The 18,352-nt window shown below is 38.5% G+C and overlaps 1 protein-coding gene across 1 annotated transcript; it reads left to right on the top strand.

Moving 5' to 3' along the window:
• The first annotated feature begins 10,710 nt into the window (after positions 1–10,710).
• Positions 10,711–18,015, top strand: irx4a (iroquois homeobox 4a). The gene is made up of 5 exons (XM_074652451.1): positions 10,711–11,081; positions 11,995–12,246; positions 13,272–13,378; positions 15,344–15,654; positions 16,829–18,015. Exons 1-5 carry the CDS (start codon positions 11,037–11,039, stop codon positions 17,590–17,592), a joined length of 1,479 nt encoding a protein of 492 aa, XP_074508552.1. The 5' UTR covers positions 10,711–11,036; the 3' UTR covers positions 17,593–18,015.
• Positions 18,016–18,352: the final 337 nt, after the last annotated feature.

Raw genomic sequence — 18,352 nt, 5'->3', positions numbered from 1 at the left:
TTCAATAACTGGTGGTTGCGCATGGCTGCAGTTGGGTTGGCTGCATTGGTGGTGGTCGCAGGTGTCGGGGGAGTCGAGGGAGTCAGTGGTCTGGTCTGGGGTCTGTCATGACAGAGAGAGCAGCCACCTGGCCCCTGTGTGTGTGTGTGTGTGTGTGTGTGTGTGTGCGCACATCACACTGCGATCAGTGTCATTCCGGTGTCTGACATGATGGGTCTGGCGTTGGTGACACATGCAGACACACACACACACGCACACTCACACACAGGATGGGATACATTCAGGCAGAAAGGTGATTGACAAGTCTCTTTGTTTGTCCGGCCAGCCTGTTTGCATTTCCCTTCCTAAAGAACAACAGGGGAAGAAAGCTACAATGTAATCCGATACATAAAAATGACGATGTATCTAGTACACATATATATAGTACATGTTCCCTTAGACTAAGGTTAGCTCATGCACAGACAAGCTCTTTTCTTAAATTGCACTTGTGAAATACTTAGTAAAAGACAGTTTCCTGAGTTTCTCAAATTTAACATACTCTGCTTATAATAGGCCTCGGCAGCCTCTGCTGTTTTATTTAACTTTGGGTTAAGACTCAAAGGTTGCTTACAATATAGGCCGCTAGACTATTTTAGAAAGGTTTGTAGTACAATGCAACAATGGCCTGTGTCAGCTATGTTTCCAAAAGCTTCCTAAGATCAGCAAAATAAAAATGTTGCAGTTAAACAAAAGAGCTTGGTTGGTAGATTTGTCCTTGAGATAAAGTAACTTTTGTTGGCTGCTTCCAAACCTGTTACAGTTTAATATGCTGCAGATAAAATTACATGAAATCAGATATAACTCATGGGATGGGATGATTTACAGACATAGCATTAAAGACACCGAGTTGACAATGCTGCTTCCAGCAGGAATGGGTTTCAGCAGCTGGAGCAAAGGGACACTAGAAGTTAAGAGTTTTAATTGCTGTCTTTTTATATTTAAACCTTGAACAAACTCATATATTACACAATCAGAACAATAGCAAACTTATTAAGCACAGTCATTTGATACACAAATCACTTTTGAAATTATGTGAACGCAATAGAGATACTAGCAACATTAGATATTATATGGTAGACAGACTTTGGCCTTCTTGCCTACCACCAAGACACAGTACACTTACAGATGAAAATAATATAATATCAAATTTAAAAAAGTTGATTTAGTTCAGCCCTGTTTCATACACACATTGCTGACACTCCTCTTGTTCTCCACTCACAATCTCTCCAATGATTTATCCCCTTTTTTGCAGGTTCCTGTGGGTTTGCTTGTGGTTCCTATTATGCTGCTGTGGGTTTCACATGAGGCGCTTATAATAAAGAAGCCTAGAAAAAACAGACAGACAGACAGTGATATCATATTAGTTCATGTTATTTCTTGATTTGATTAATTATGTATTTGTTTTTGGAGGTGTATGGCAGTCTACTATTACTTTGGTGCAACATGGTTTACTTTAGTTAGCATGTTTCCTTTGTTTTACTGGTGGTTTAGTGGGCAGACCAGGGTTCAACAGCCCATAGTGTGGCTGCTATTTAAACTTTGTTGTCTTCTTTGCTGAATTGATTTTTTTATTTGGTAATGCAATCTTTTTCCTTCTCTTTTTTTCCCAGTTTGAGCAACCGCTGGATTTGTGTGTCTGATTCCAGTCAGTGTTACACTTTCTCATATGCTTTGTTTTAGCATATAAGAAAGTGTCAGCCACCAAATTGTGCTCTTGTTCTGAATGTGTAATATATGACAAATCTGAATAAATAAATAAGTAAATAAACAAATAATGGACACAATTTGACATACAATCTTTCTGCAAAATTTGTCAGATTATAAAACAAATCAAAATCAGTGATATCATTGGAAATAGTTGAGCTCACAGTAAAAAATGCATATGTTTCCATTCAAATCTGCATTAAATATAACCAGTACCGCATGACTACATTTTAATGATGTAAAACGTCATTATCCCTTGCACTCGGCATTGAAATCACAGGGATGACCACAGAGGAGCAGGTGCAAATGCCAATGTTACAAGACATTTGATTGTTTTCACCCATATCCTGGCCCGTGTAATGGGCCAGAGATACATCCTGAGTCCAAGAACACAACCAGTGAACAAGGGGCCAACACCAAGATTTACAAGACACATTGGGTTCACATTTTTGGGGCTTGGGAGTCTACATACGGTATTTCGATGTTTCAGTCCCCGGCCAGTTGCTAAGGGAACACCTGCAGATAGCTAGTTAACTAAGTGCAGCGAAGATGCTCCCGTTGTGGTGATCAATTATGGATGAGCCGAGAGAACTTTGACATGTTAAACCACTTAGAGGGGCTGGAGAGGAAGAGCAGCGAGAGAGATGGGAGTGAGAGAATGCTGAAGAATGAGAGGGTTGGGTAGTCTCATCTCAGACATATTATCGTGGTATTGTTAAAAACTAGAAGGTCCACTTTCATTGGATTTCACAGCCGTTGCTGCGCACCCTACTTGGGATAATACATGAGGGATAATGGACATGCTATCGTTGAAGGTGCTGATGCTGCAGGATTTGCATAATGCATTTGAATGTCCACCTTCATAATGTATTTAATGCAGTGTGCATGAAATCTGCTGCATGTTGCCTGAGTGGCTAAAAAGTTGCCTTGGAAAGTTGCGCGGCACAGACGGAAATATGTCACAATATAAAAACCCAAACAAAAAAATACTTTACTGCAGAACTGGACAATCACTAGCTAATGTGTTGGCCAGTTGTAATTTGTTTGAAGATGCAAAGCTTGCCACACTATTCTTTATAATATAAACTAGTCTACTAAACATCAGTAAAGTTTGTTCCTGAGTGCTTTATGAAATGGTTTACATTCAGTCTTAAGGCCTTTGCACACCAAAGTCTGTATTTTTGTCTGACATTTAAAAATAAATACGACCTCACATTGTGTCAGTCACGTTTACACACACTGACTCCAAAACTTTCCTCAGTTATTAAAGTTTTCGTAACAGGTTTGATTTTCTGTCAAAAGGCAAAATGGGGTTGTTTGACCACTCAGAGCCACCATCCGAGCAAACTTCATCATCCAAAATGGCATGATAAACATTCTCTTCTTCTCCCAGCACAAAGCGCTTTACAAATAAGAAAATAAAAGAACACAGACGTGCAGAATTTAAAGATAGATTGTGGCAGATGATTGCAGAACAGCTTGGAATCGGGGCTTGTCGCAAAACAAAGGATGTAGGAAAGATCAGACAGTAGTGCTTGTGATCTCGGCAGCTAAACGATAACTTCTTGCTAATGTCATTCATTCATTAACTCCGTTTTGGACTAGCGCTATCCATTACACACACGTAATTCATTCAGATTTGTCTTGTATTGCGAATTTTCGCAACAAACAGAATAACAAAACGCATCGGACTCAGTGTGCAATGTTTCTGTGCATAATGACTTGGTGTGCAAAGAGCTGTATTCATTGTGTCTATACTTGAGGTCTAACAAACTGTCAAGTGACTTTCCTTCCTCATAAAACATTTGCAAAGCCGATTTTCAAGTATTTTATTGCCACATTGTAGCATATCTTAATACTGCCACTTGTAGATCAGTGGAATAGTTTGACATCATTAGCGGGACTGTGTATCGTATAACATAAACAAAATGGGGACCCAATGATGAATGAATAGCATCTCCATAGTTCTACTAGAGGCCAAAAACTACAAAGGGAACCTTTAATTATCATACAACAAAATATCTGTTTTCATCATCAGATTTACACTAAAATTACATTACTTACCAGTATTATGTTAGACATTTAAAAACATGCAAGCAAGTACATGACTCAATAGTAAAATAAACTTCATATCTATAATTTTTACTAGGCAATTACCCAAAGGAAAATTAAGAATTTTAAAATACAGTAAATTTTACCGTAACAGAACAGTATTGCAATATTAGCACTGTTACCCCATTTGTCCTATTTTCCCAGTCTTGTGTAACAACATTACTAGACCCAATAATTATTTAATAGGTTGTCAGTAATTTAAAAAAAAAAATATTCACTGTCTCTTTTGAACTCAAAGTTGTTACCCCTTTATTCCTAGCATGTTGTCCTCTTCCCCTACTTGTCCTTTACCAACCTGGTAAAGTAATAAGACATGATCCCTACTGACCAAGCTAACCTAATAAACAGCACATTAAAGGAAGCTGTTTTAAAAACCTCTTCAGCTGGTAAAGACACAGAATGTTGACTAGTTTGCACAATCCACCGAATAAAAGCATTTATTACCAACCTGGAAACATCTTCAGCGACAACAAAAGTCACCATTTGTATACAGAGTGCCTGAAGCAGCCCAGCCTACTATCCAACTCATGCAAAAACCATTAGGGCTTTAAGGCCAAAAGAGAGGAGGAAAAAAAAATCATTGTGCTGTTCAAGAGAAGAAATAAGAAATACATTGAGAAGATCGTTGGAGATCAATATTCCATTTGGACTCCAAGACTAGAATAGACAACAAATAGGCTAATGTTTTGCTGGATAAGCATTGTGTGTGTAGTTGTGTGTGTGTGTGTGTGTGTGTGTGTGTGTGTGTGTGTGTGTGTGTAAGAATGCTTGGACATTCTTTCCATGACTGCAGAAAGAGAAACATGGTAGCTATTGGAAAGCCTGGGAGCTGCTCGGGGCTTCATGTCACCGAGCGAGTCGGCCTGTGCAGCTGTCTTCAGCTATTGAGGTCATCTTGGGTTTCTAGCTTGTAAACAGCGTATGAGACAGTGGACCATAAGACATCAGAGCACCACGACATTACCCTCATACAGGGTGAAATACAATAGGACAGAGTTGACGCCAATATTTCATGAAGTTGGAACAAAAAGCACTAAGTAGTGTAACAAAATAGGGCAGAACTCCAAGATTATAAGCTCACAAACATTTACTTTTTAATAAACGTGACTAAAGAGAAGAGAAGAGAAGGTTAAAAACGGGCAGAATGAGGGATAAAGAGATACTAAATAGTCAATTTTGAAGAAGTCAGTACATTTCTTTCACCTAATGCTAACCCACATTGGGGAGTTTGAACACGGCAGAGGTCAACATCAGCACTATCACTGAACCACACTTGATTGAGTTGAGTTTCCTGTCTCCCTCAACTCTCAGTCCTGTCCAAAACTTGGAGCACACTTCACACATTTTGCCTGTGATCTGAGGACACTCGAATCTGAGTCTGTGAAAAAATGTTAAGCTTACGCAAAGTGAAATAACAGAGATGGAAATTATAATCATGAAAACTTGGGTTTGAGGAGTTCAATGATGCACAATGTATTAAGAGCAAGATGTTATATACTGCAAGCCATCCCTGCGTCACTGAACAGCAACTCTCCCCTATTTATCGTCATCAAAAGATAGATGAGTTGCTACCATGAGCATCGAAACCCACACACACAAAGAAAATCCACTGTTATTAAGAGTGTTTTTTTTCTGATTTGGAGTTCAAAATAAATGTTGAAGTATCAAGGTTATACATCTGAAGTGTCCAAGCACACCACATATACTGTATATATATATTATATATATAAAGGAGATTTAAAAGATGGACTAGGCTACTTACATGTAAATCAAGTCAAGTCAGTTTCATTATATAGCCTCAAGTGGTTTAAAGGGGACCTTTTATGCTTTTGTGCTTTTTCCCTTTCCTTTACTGTGTTTCATAGTTTTTTGTGCATGTAAAAATGTCTGCAAAGTTGCCCAAAGTCCACTCCAAAGGGAGTTACTCCCCCACAGAAACACTGCTTCTGAACTGCCTGTAACGCCTTGACTGAAGTCCTGCCTTTTCTTCCATTTCAACATGATGATGTCACCAAGTAACACATTTTGCCTATAGCAGCTAGTTTGGCACGCCCTCAAACAAAGCTAGTTTGAGCGGAGCGGAGTCCAAAGAGTTTGGTTTGGTTAACCAAACAAAACAGGGGGCGAGTTGACCAGAGCAGACCGTGGGCTTTTTTTAAATGGGGGGGGGGGGCAGAAGCTCAAACAGAGCGTTTCAGACAGAGGGTGAAAAGAGGTGCTGCAGCACAGCCGGTATGAGAAAAGTAAAGCTTTTTTTTTTACATTAAAACATGCAATCATGTTCTAATTAAAAACCCAAATACAAGTATGCCCCTGCAGAATAAGCACAATAGGTCCCCTTTAAACCTATGTGACTGGGTTCTGTCCTCAGAACACCTCAGGTGTATAGTAAGTGCCTCCAACAAAACTCTGCGCCACAATACCAACGTGTACCATTGTGAATAATTGGATTACTTTAATTCTCAAAGCAGCAATAAACAAAGTTGTTCAACATAAAACACAGAAATAATCATGAACATTCATCATTATCTCTCACCGTCATGAAAGACTCAGCTTTGGTGCTTCACTGACGCAGTTCACCTTTGCTGTGCCTGTCTCACTTTAAACTCTGCTCACTAAAATGTTGGGAAAAAGGAGGTATTTTACCCTCCTCCATTCACCACTCTCTTACTCTCTCTGTATTTCTCACACACATAAACTCTCTCCCACACACACACACACACAGGCGCACTCAGGCACTCCCCTCCTTGTGGCTCATTAATCAAAGACAGATTATCAGGAAAGTGACACCTTCATGATTACAACGTTTCTGGGGAACTTTTTAATATGAGTTTAGTTGGAAAGGAGATGCAAATTAGCAGGCTCACTTCAAAGTGCAACACAGTTATTATTCAGATTAGAATAGTTGGAGGTTGACGCCATGAGGCAAAAATACTGAAACTTGAATACATAACTAAGTAAGCGTAAACTAAACGACCATAAAACCTCAATAATGTTACAGACTTGCAGATACAAAAGAAGATCTTTATGGTTGTATAGATGTATTGTGATACAGTCATAATTGGCCCATTAGTTAGTCTAATTCAAGTGAAGCAGTTGATTTATGCCACTCATCAATATGATGGATGCTCCAACACTATATCACTGCTGAACTGCTGCTATCTATCCTAATCTATACAGTAAAAATCATCCATTAATCTAAATAACTAATAACTGATAACAGCTCTGTTGGTTATCAGGTTTAATTTCATGACAAGAATAGAATAGAAAGCTTTATTGTCATTGTATTAAATACAACGAGATTCACAGTTGCCACTTCTGGTCAGTGCTTTAAAACAAATACTTGACAAGACTAAACAAGGCAGATAAAACATATAACAGGTAAAAACACACACAGTTATAATAAGACAAATAAAACAGGTAAAGTAGATGTAATAAATAAATAAAAACAGAAGTGTTACACTAGAAGTATAAAATATAAAAATAGATGTAATGTAAACAGAGGTAATTGCACTTGTAAAAGAGTAGATGTAATAAATAAAATGTAAACAAAGTTGCACTTGAGGTGTATATTGCATCAAGGATATATTGCACAGATAAATGTAAAATAGGAAAGAAGGAAGAAGGAAAATGCAATCAGGTCACAAGAATAACCCCTTTTGTCCTGAACTGGAATAGCATCTTATCCTCCTTCTTGCTCCACTTTGCTTCCCCCACATCTGTCCAAGAAAAAAAAAAAGAAAAGAAGCTTCTCTTTTTAATCTTTAAACGCTAAACAAACATGAACTCCTGCCGTCGCCTTCATTTTCCATCTAAAAGCATACACTAGTGCGCCTAAATATTTTATTATAGGCTCCCGATAACGCTGGGTAACGCAGTGGATAATGAAAAGGTATACAGGGAGGGTGGTGTGGGCAGTATAGTTTAGTGAAAGTGTCTATCACATTTTACCCACTGTCTCCTTGCAGCCTGATTATGGTTGTGGAGGTCCATGCATGCAAACGGACATCAAGAAAAGCCTCTGTATAAGAATGCATGCCACTTATGTGTGTGTGCAGGTGTGTGCGTCAGGTGCGCTCCCATGCACCATCTCCAAAATCAACATGTCAACACTTTCCATCCGCTGGGTGTGATGTTGCCTTCTAATGCACATTAACCCCAATTAATTTGCTACAGTGGAAAGTGATATTTGAGATGGTGCCTTTGAAATATCTCACAAATATTCTACATGCCAAAGTAGATCAGTTCCACAATATTTGGCTATTACTCTATCTGAATTATATCGGACCTTAACTCTATTACATTATCTCACAAGGAGTCTCTTGAACATGAATTCATATAAATCCTGTGACTTCCCTTTACTATGGACTATTTCCTATGACCTCCTATATAATCTTTTTTTTTTTATCTGAGCTGTACCAGTGTTTGTTGTTGTTTTGTTTTTTTATTGTGTTTGTGAAAATAAGAAAAGCCAATAATCATATTAGTGAAAAAAAAAAAAAAAATAAATAAACAATGAATTTAAAAAAAAGTCTAAATTAATAAGACAAAATGGAGCTGTGTGTGTGTGAGTGAGTGTATGGTTGAGTGGTTCAGACTGGGTTGTTAATGTTAAGGTGGCATTAGAGTTAATGCAAATTAAAACGCGTCTGGCTGATCCCTTTTGACCCCCCACTGTTCGCAGCGTTAATGCGGCCATTTGCTCTGAGGTACTAACCCCCTATAATTCAATTTGTCAAAATGAATGAGAGAACACACCAAACACACCTCCCACACCAACCCACCAAAATGAAAACGCAAAAAGACAAAAGTTAGGCTCTACTTAACCGAATCACAAGCCTCTCTCCGCGCCTTTATAGCTGTTTATTACTTCTTTCATCTGTAAATGAAAGTGAGCAATTATTGCAAGGAGCCCGGTATCATATTATTATGTTGGCCCCGGTCCCCTAGATAGTCATCAATCACTCTCAATCGACCTGTCACCGGCAGGCAGAGATCCAGCTGGAGAGGAGAGGAGGAGGGAGGAGGAGGAGGAGGAGGAGGGAGTACATCATCATTAATTTGAGGAGTGACCCCCGGGGCTATCCACATGTCTCAACCCGGGCTTCTCCAAGCAAGGCACTGGCAAGCACCGGCACCGGCACCGGCACCGGCACCGGCAACCAGTGAGGTGGCAAGAGGGGTTGGGACGTTTTGGTTAACTGCAGTTTCGTGATTTTATCTGACCACAACACTTGGAAAGATCCATGATCAGATAGATAGATAGATGGATGGATAGATAGATAGATAGATAGATAGATAGATAGATAGATAGATAGATAGATAGATAGATAGATAGATAGATAGATAGATAGATAGATAGATAGATAGATAGATAGATAGATAGATAGATAGATAGATATATAGACAGATAGATAGATAGATAGATAGATAGATAGATAGATAGATAGATAAAAAGATATATATATAGACAGATAGATAGATGGATAGATGGATGGACAGACAGAAGGATAGATAGATGGATAGATAGATAGAAGGATATATAGATGGATAGATAGATATATGGATGGATGGATGGATAGATAGATAGATAGATAGATAGATAGATAGATAGATAGATAGATAGATAGATAGATAGATAGATAGATAGATAGATAGATAGATAGATAGATAGATAGATAGATAGATAGATAGATAGATATATAGACAGATAGATAGATAGATAGATAGATAGATAGATAGATAGATAGATAGATAAAAAGATATATATATAGACAGATAGATAGATGGATAGATGGATGGACAGACAGAAGGATAGATAGATGGATAGATAGATAGAAGGATATATAGATGGATAGATAGATATATGGATGGATGGATGGATGGATGGATGGATAGATAGATAGATAGATAGATAGATAGATAGATAGATAGATAGATAGATAGATAGATAGATAGATAGATAGATAGATAGATAGATAGATAGATAGATAGATAGATAGATATATAGATAGATAGATAGATAGATAGATAGATAGATAGATAGATAGATAAAAAGATAGATATATATATAGATAGATAGATAGATAGATAGATAGATAGATAGATAGATAGATAGATAGATAGATAGATAAAGATGGTTTTAAATGTCATAACAATTAGAATGATTTCTGCAGGTGTGAGGTCCTTGAGTAGAGGTGCAAAGTTTATTCAAACTATTAACACCTTATTAAACAATGTTGGGGTAATTACAACACTCTGGTGACTCATGGCTCCAGGTGGAATAGCAGAGCATAATACCAAACCAAAAGATTGCCTTGTTCTAAGTTGATAATTATCAGAAAAAATATATATTTTAAATGTATTTATTTGTGTGGATCTATCTGCTCAATGTATTAGTGGGCTGAGATTTGTTTCTCTGCCCAGTATAAAAAAACATATTCTTTACTAATTCATTTTAAAATCAATTAGTTCCCCACGTGATTAGCATCAGTGCGGAGGAATGATAAGAATGTGCTTAATTAGGCCCTAATGCATTTAAACTGATACATACGTTTGCATATTCAAGACACTGATTGGTTTAATTGATTGATTGGGACTGCAAATTAATCTCCAGGACATGTAGTTTTTTTTTTTTAAGTACTTCCTCTTCTTTTCCCCCTCAAAAAAAATGTTCTTGTTCTTTTTCTGTTTTTTTTGTCGTCATGAGGAAGAAATTGCATATTAAAGTTACAGTCTGGTCATTTTTAAGAGTGGGAAACTTCTGACGTCAGAGTCACCGCCGTTTAAAACAACCTGCCTCTGCTGCTGACGTCTTTTATACTACTTTTTTATACGGGCAAAAATATGTATCTGACAACAACAAAGTGATTATGAAGAAAAGCCTGTAATTCATTTATCTATTTCTAATAGACTTTTTAAAAAAGAAAAAAAGGGAGAGCTATAGAAGATTTATGCTTTTATTTTTTTTATTATTTTTTTTTTGCCTTTGAAAAGAGCGTTTGAGTGGGGGGGCATTTTTTCCACAAATTAAACATGCTACTCTGCTTCGCCCTATAAGCATCCTAGGAGCCTGTGCTTTACCAATCAATTGGTACAGTCAAACAGAGCTGCAGCCTCTCGCGTCAGAGTGGAGACCTTCAGTCTCGCTTTATTTCTGGATATTGGGGGACCTCTCTACCATGTCATATCCACAATTTGGATATCCCTATTCGTCTGCTCCACAAGTAAGTCCACCTTTTATTCAGTGTGTTTTGCTTTTTCCATATCGCAGCGATTGATTATCTCATCGATTTTAAGCGCGATCCTTTTACGCATTTTGGCTGAGAATCAGAAGAAGCTGTCACAGTCCCTCTTCGCGTATCGGTAAAGGTATTGCGTTACAAGCCAGTGATACCTGTGTTCCTGCAGCTGATAGCAAAAAAAAAAAAAGGTAAGAAGAAGAGGAGAAACCAGAAACCAGCTAGACCCCCAAACCTCCCCGTTCACTGATTTCTGCAAGATAATAGCCGCTCTGTAATGTCAACCATATGTTTATCTGCGCTGGAACACATGATGCCAACTTGTTCTGCTACACGCTGCGTGTGTGTGTTTTACGCCATAACACCGCTGCTTGTTTTGTTTTGGCTTTGAGCCATAAAAAAAATCATTTGGGGCATTACTTTGAGTATTACTGCATGGGCGTTTTGTTGGGGAAAACATGTTGTTTCTGTTTTGTGAGGCATATGTTGGATCAAAGTTAACAGACGGCTCGCTTTTGGACACGTTTTACGCACAAGAATACAACGCGTCATTCATAACCAAATATCAGCCTTTTACAAGTCATTTGATGTTGTGTTTTTAGTTTTTAAATATTGACATTCAAGAAGTGCGAATAAGGGCGAGTACACAAGAAGCTAAATCATTTTAAAAACTTAAATAATGTTTAATTTTGCGCTCAGAGAAGTAAAACAGTATTTGGAAACAGGTAGTTCATTTCACTTTATTTCATATTTAAAAAAAAAAAAAGTTATGTTATATTAAGTTCTGAACTTTAACTTTGAGATCAAAGTGTTCAATATTACATTTTGTTTAAATGCACAACCATATAAAGCAATGCATTTTTAAAAGATAAACTCTCTCTCTCGGTCTCCACTCCAGTTCCTGATGACAACCAACTCTTTGACCACTTGCTGCGAGTCCACCGGCAGATCCATAGCCGACTCCGGAGTAGCGGCGTCCGGCCAGACTCCGGTCTACTGTCCGGTGTACGAGAGCCGGCTGCTGGCCACGGCCAGGCATGAGCTGAGCTCGGCCGCGGCTCTGGGCGTGTACGGGAGTCCCTACAGCAGCAGTCAAGGATATGGGAATTACGTTACATACGGCACGGACGCCTCGGCTTTCTACTCGCTGGTAAGACCTTCATCTGATCCCTCTTGGCATTGATTAATGGAGCTGAGACTCGAGCCTCTCCTCCACATAATACCAGCCTTTTACTTACTGTACGTGATTTATCCTCATATCATCCCTCAACCCTTTTATTTCACTGAAAAATACTTGTCAGAGTTTTCCTTGAGACTGTTATTTTTTATGAAATAAGACAGAAAAATGTTAAATATAATTCCTTTAATATTGAGGCAAGTTGGTTTCCATTGGAAATAATGTTTTTTTTTTACAAGCAAACTCACTTTGAGGATTCAGTATTTTATAAAAAAAAAAAATATATATATATATCAAGTCAAGTCAAGTCAAATCTATTTCTATAGCACATTTAAAACAACATGAGCTGACCAAAGTGCTTTACAGACATAGGCAGAATAAAAACAGGTCAACAGGGTACATATGTCAAAATGGCATTTAAAATGAATTGTTGTACGTTTTCATAACAGACCCATGGGCCTTTAGAGTTCAAGAAGTTTGTTTCAGTTGGTTTAGTGTTGAAATACATGAACATTTTTGGTAAAATTGTGGTGAGAAGAATATTGTTTTCTAACTGATTATGTGTTTCAATAATAATTGAACTAGTCCTTATTTTGCTAGAAAGAAAGCCTCCTGGATGTATTTGCCCAAGACCCCAGCATTGAAGATGCTAAGATACCTACTGTTGTTATTCTGAAGTTTTATTTAAAAATATATATTTTGAAAGTCTTAGTTTAAAGATTTTTGTATCCCATGGACAATGTATCATTGTAATATAGTTAGTAGTCCATGTTTCATTTTGCAGCTAGCAGCATATTTCAACATTATGATTTACTGCACAATCAGCCATTATACCCTCTTCAATAGCCCTAATGAATTACATAAACCAAGCAACATTTAAATTTAGCCACTACAAATCTGTCTAGTTTTTCAGCCGAAGGTGAGTCATTCAATGTACCAGAATTGATTTCCTTTAAATGCATCATCTTTAAAACTCTTGTCTTTGTGTATGATTTCAGGGCGCATTTGACACTAAAGATGCCACAGCTTCTGCGCATGCGGGAATAACCCAGGCGACAGCCTACTATCCATATGATCCAACCTTGGGACAGTATCAGTATGACAGGTATGTTGTTTCTATGATAATGTGACTTCTGTTGAGTTTTTTCCAATGTAAGAAGCTTGGTTATCAACGCAAACATCCCACCACTTTGAATAAATAGTATGTAACTCTATGTGTAAGACAATGTCCACAGTTAGAGTGACATCAGAACTGATCTTGAGCTGTTAAGTCCACTGTCACACACTTTCAATTTCGGTAACTCTCAAAGTATTGTGCACTAGTGTAGGGTGAGTTTTCCCAGCGTTAAATCAATCATTCCCGAGAGGTCAAGGCCATTCCCATCACGTCTAGCAACACTGGGTCATCACCTTCATCCTGTGACACATTTCTTTCCTGATGAGGTGATGTGCTTCACAAGACTCACGCCCCTCTCAGAGAAGACACGAGGCCTCTTCGGTGTTGTGAAGAGCACGCCTGCCATGTTGAAAGGTCTTCCCAATAATGACATGACATCCAAATTAAGTCTGCGAAACGGTGAAAATGTGGGGAGTGAATGATAACTAACCAGCAACTTTAAAGGTGCCAGACGTGCGTGGGATAGAACAGAATATACTCTTGCTTTGATTTAATTGATCAGTAAAGTGTCATATAGATTAGCAAGCAAAATTGAAGAGTTCACCTAACCCAAAAACCCAAGAACCGGCATCTTTTACCAATCACTCTAAATTCAGTATGAAGTGCAAAAAGGTGTCAGCAGGAGGGCCAATAAGTGCACATACAGCAAAAAAGGCCTAAAAGTCTGAGGCAAAACAGAATTAGTGGCACTCAGAAAAAACAAGCAGGCCTACAGCGGTACCACTCTGTCTGCGCCCGCCTTTTACCTGAGGGCTCATCATTACACTCAATAAAGCAATTTTACAGTCTATTTTATCTGCGAGGAAACAACGCAGGGCACGGAAAGGTGCAGCTCTCCTCTCCTTCTTGTTTTCCCTCAGCACTGGTTGACCTGCACTAAGCTATATGGAGCAATAAAGTCCTCATAAAAGCCTCCCTTGAGAGGACTTTTACAGCTCACTGCTGACTGAAAATCAACACTGTGCATTTTAAATATAGGTCTATGGTTGACATTTGTGGGTACGGAAGGAGTGGTATGCTGCGCTGAGAATAGTTGTAATAGGTAATGCATTGATCTGGACAAAATATGTATGCATATAGACCAAACATTTTACTCAGTAGAATAATTTTGCATATTTCGATACAGATACCAGTAGGTGCTATACAGAGGGATTGATGGAGAGGTTTCAGGGAATATCCGTGCACTGTATATACTGTATAATGCACATGGTCTTCCAATGCTTAAGTACAATTATATAAAACAATGTTCTGACAATATTCATTTTACAATTCAGTTTACAGTTTCCCAAGAGAATCTGTGTTAATTGACCTTTTACTGAAAGTGAGAATGGTTTGTGTCGATTTTTTTTATAGCTAGTGTTTTTATATAAAGTGATGTGATGTCTATTTTAAAACCGGGTTTGTTTAACAGAAGAAGGACTTGATCTTGTGTTGCAACTACTTTATTTTGAAGCATTACAGAAGGCAGTATTAAAGAAGAGAAAGGCGTGAGATGGAGTAGTTGTGTAAAAAGGAATTTGTTAAGAAAACAATGCCTTCATTTCTTCTTGTTTAATGCATCTTCAATACATGAAGTGGGGGTGGTTTACTCCTTTACCTGCCTCCTATTTTCTAAATTATGTCTATAATGTAAGTGTAAGTGACATGTGATTGTGCCTATCATTTTCAGACCTTTACACAAGTAGGGTCACATTGGGGTTTATGAGTGTGATTGTCAGGCTTATAAAGCACATAATGCATCATTTCAAAATCCAAAGAAGCAGATGGCTCTGTCATGGTTTCCAGAAAATAAACTGCCAGGGCAACACATTTGAAAATTGTAATGCAACAAGCATCACATATTCTATTTACCCCTCTCATTACCATTGTGCCTTGTGTTCCTCTCATTAACAGATATGGTTCCATGGACGGTGGAACGAGGAGGAAGAATGCCACGCGTGAGACGACCAGCACTCTGAAGGCCTGGCTGCAGGAGCACAGGAAGAACCCGTACCCGACCAAAGGGGAGAAGATCATGCTGGCCATCATCACCAAGATGACCCTGACGCAGGTCTCCACCTGGTTCGCCAACGCCAGGAGGAGGCTCAAGAAGGAGAACAAGATGACGTGGCCGCCCAGGAACAAGGGCTCAGAGGAAAAGCGATATGACGAAGATGAAGATGGGTCTCAGGAGGAGCAGATAAAGAGCGAGAACAACGAGGATGGTTAGTGTCACGATGCCTTATTGCTCTACAGAAATAAAGAATGAAGCTTAATGCTGAACTGTTTGGCAGCATATTACAGGTGGCTTTTTGTCTCAAAGTAAGTTTAAACAACAATGTATTCATGACAACTTTTAAAAGTGCATTATGTTGATGCAATTAGTATCATCAAGGGGCAGTTTTCTCTGTTGGAATGGAAACCTTCTTAACCAACATATTAATTTTGATTGAAATAAGAGCATGTGTAAATAACCAGTTTTAGCAACTGTTTCTTATCTTATGAAACTGGGGATCAGAATTAATCAAAAAAGAATTACTGAAGAACAATAACCATGATCACGCTACTGTGTAAAGTCCACCATTACTATACATCTTAAAAAAAAAAAAAAACACTTTAACTCTCTTTTCTTTTTAATCCAACACACTACTGAATGGGATGACGTTACCACACTGACATAATTTCTTTTGTTAAAAAAATGTCAATTAGAATAAGATTTTGATGAAAGTGTAAGGCAACCCTATATCCTAACATCTTATTTTATTGTCTAATATATAAGTTTAACACAAATAGTATTTGTGTGATACAGTTATTATTGTTAATTCATACTGAAAATAAGATACAAAGGAAAGTGAGGCCTTACAATGTTTTTTATAGTCAAACACTTAATTATTGTAATATGCACTGTGCTAAAAGAAAATATATATTTTTTATTTTTAAATATCAAACAGCATCAGCAGTTTTATGTTCAGGCATGTAATATCACTTTGATCACCATAACAAACTTTAAGCTATAATACAATTAGAGAGGCCTAAGTCAGTTTCACACAAATCATTTAAACTAAGTTAAGGTGCCTTTTTTTAATGGTAAGTTTGTGTTTTTCCAACTTATTTTTTCAGCTAATCATAACTTCTGATAGGACTAACTTAATTTTGTCAATAAATTAAAGTACATCAAACTAGGTAAAACTTGATTTATGATGAAACTGAGTAGATTATATTTATTTACCACTTTCAGGCTGAAAAATATTAATTCCTTAATAATTAAACTATTTTACAGGTGTTATTGAAGTTCAGTACTTCATTGGAGAGTGTTATCAGATCTGATGACACCACATCTTTCCTATCTGACATGTCTCCTGTCTGTCCTCTCTCTCTCTCTCTCTCTCTCTCTCCCAGAGACCAGAAGTCGTCCTGATAAAGATCTCCAGCTGAGCGACCTGGACGACTTCGACACGCTGGAGTCAGAGAGCTCTGAGTGTGAGCTGAAGCACCGATACCACATGAACACACACATGACGACGACGGGCGACTGCCCAGCAGAACACCTCATCAAGGACGCGTCTCTGAAGATCTCCATCCCTGTTTCACTGGGAGGAGGAGGAGGGGAGCAGCAGGACACCTTGAGCAAAAGTTGTCTCAAAACTAACCAGCCGGAGGACTTCCAGCAGCAGGACAGCAGACAGCAGCAGGCAAAAGTGTGTTATAACCAACAACAGCAGCAGCAGCAGCAAGGGCACCAGATATTAGACGGAAAGCCTCGGATCTGGTCTTTGGCCCAGACTGCGACGTCCCTGAACCAGACTGAGTACCCGTCCTGTATGCTGAGGTGCCAGCAGCCTCCATCCTCATCCTCCCTCACCCCATCACCCGCCGCTACCTCACCTGTCTCCGGCCTGGACAACAACAGGCAGGACTCGCCGGTCACGACCCTGAGAAACTGGGTGGACGGGGTCTTCCACGACCCCTTGTTCAGGCACAGCACTTTGAGCCAGGCTCTGACCAACACCACCGTCTCTTGGACCACGAACACCAAAGGCGCCAACGTGCTGGAGGCGGAGAGGAGCGCATCGCAGCAGCAGCATCAGCACCACCAGGACTCCTCCAAAGACAGTGCCACCATGAGTTTCCCAAAAACTATCAACAAACTTTTCTGCTCCTAACAAAACCAAAATGAAAACCTTTTATTTGAGAAAGAGAAAGCGAGAGAGAGAGAGACTCTTTGTGACTGACTGACTGAAAGTCGGATGGAAAAGCCTATTTCGTGGCCATGATCTTATTTTATTCTCTTTTTTTTTTTTTAAAGCAATGGTAGCTATATACTGTTACATTGGCGTTAAATATCCGGATCGGTTTTGGCTTATTTAATTTTTACGCACGCACAGAACTTTAACGAAATGTATAACTTAAAAGTTTACATATTTTTTGGGGGGGAAAATAGGTTTACATGTTTTTTTCTTTTTTGATTTTTTCTTTACTATGCGCATGCAAATGTAATTGAATATGATTTAGCTCTCAGCAGTTGAGTATCACTATTAAAAAAGAAGAAAAAAAAAGTCTCACAAATGCACAGCTCTCTTAAGAAGTGGAGGAGAGCGTCTCAACTACTTTGTTCACTTGAAAATAAAAAAGCAGTCGAGTTTCTGAGGAGATTGTTGGTGCTGAGTTGCTGTCCATGGTGCTGAAATACTCCAATCCATCATATGGGGCCTTTTGCTGTTCTTCCTTAGCCATGTTATTTTTTACATGTCCACTCCTATACAACTAGAATACATGAGGTAGAGAGGAACCTTTTTAATCGCAATCCACTGTTAAATAAAACAGTTTTATCATTTCAATTCGTTCTTAACCCATTAAAACAGGCGCAATCGAACATCTCCCCCACCCATGTGTTATTTTTCATAAAAAAAAACACATCCACTC

The sequence above is a fragment of the Sebastes fasciatus genome, chromosome 12 (genome assembly GCF_043250625.1).
Source record: "Sebastes fasciatus isolate fSebFas1 chromosome 12, fSebFas1.pri, whole genome shotgun sequence".
NCBI lineage: Eukaryota > Metazoa > Chordata > Actinopteri > Perciformes > Sebastidae > Sebastes > Sebastes fasciatus.
The sequence above is the reverse complement of the archived record's forward strand: the minus strand, read 5'-3'. Positions and strand labels throughout refer to the sequence as shown.

Excerpts from the sequence above, each read along its gene's own strand:
- irx4a (XM_074652451.1), top strand. The coding sequence starts at position 11,037 with ATGTCATATCCACAATTTGGATATCCCTATTCGTCTGCTCCACAA. Across the intron at positions 11,082-11,994 it reads CCTATTCGTCTGCTCCACAA|TTCCTGATGACAACCAACTC; the intron begins GTAAGTCCACCT and ends TCTCCACTCCAG. Across the intron at positions 12,247-13,271 it reads CCTCGGCTTTCTACTCGCTG|GGCGCATTTGACACTAAAGA; the intron begins GTAAGACCTTCA and ends GTATGATTTCAG.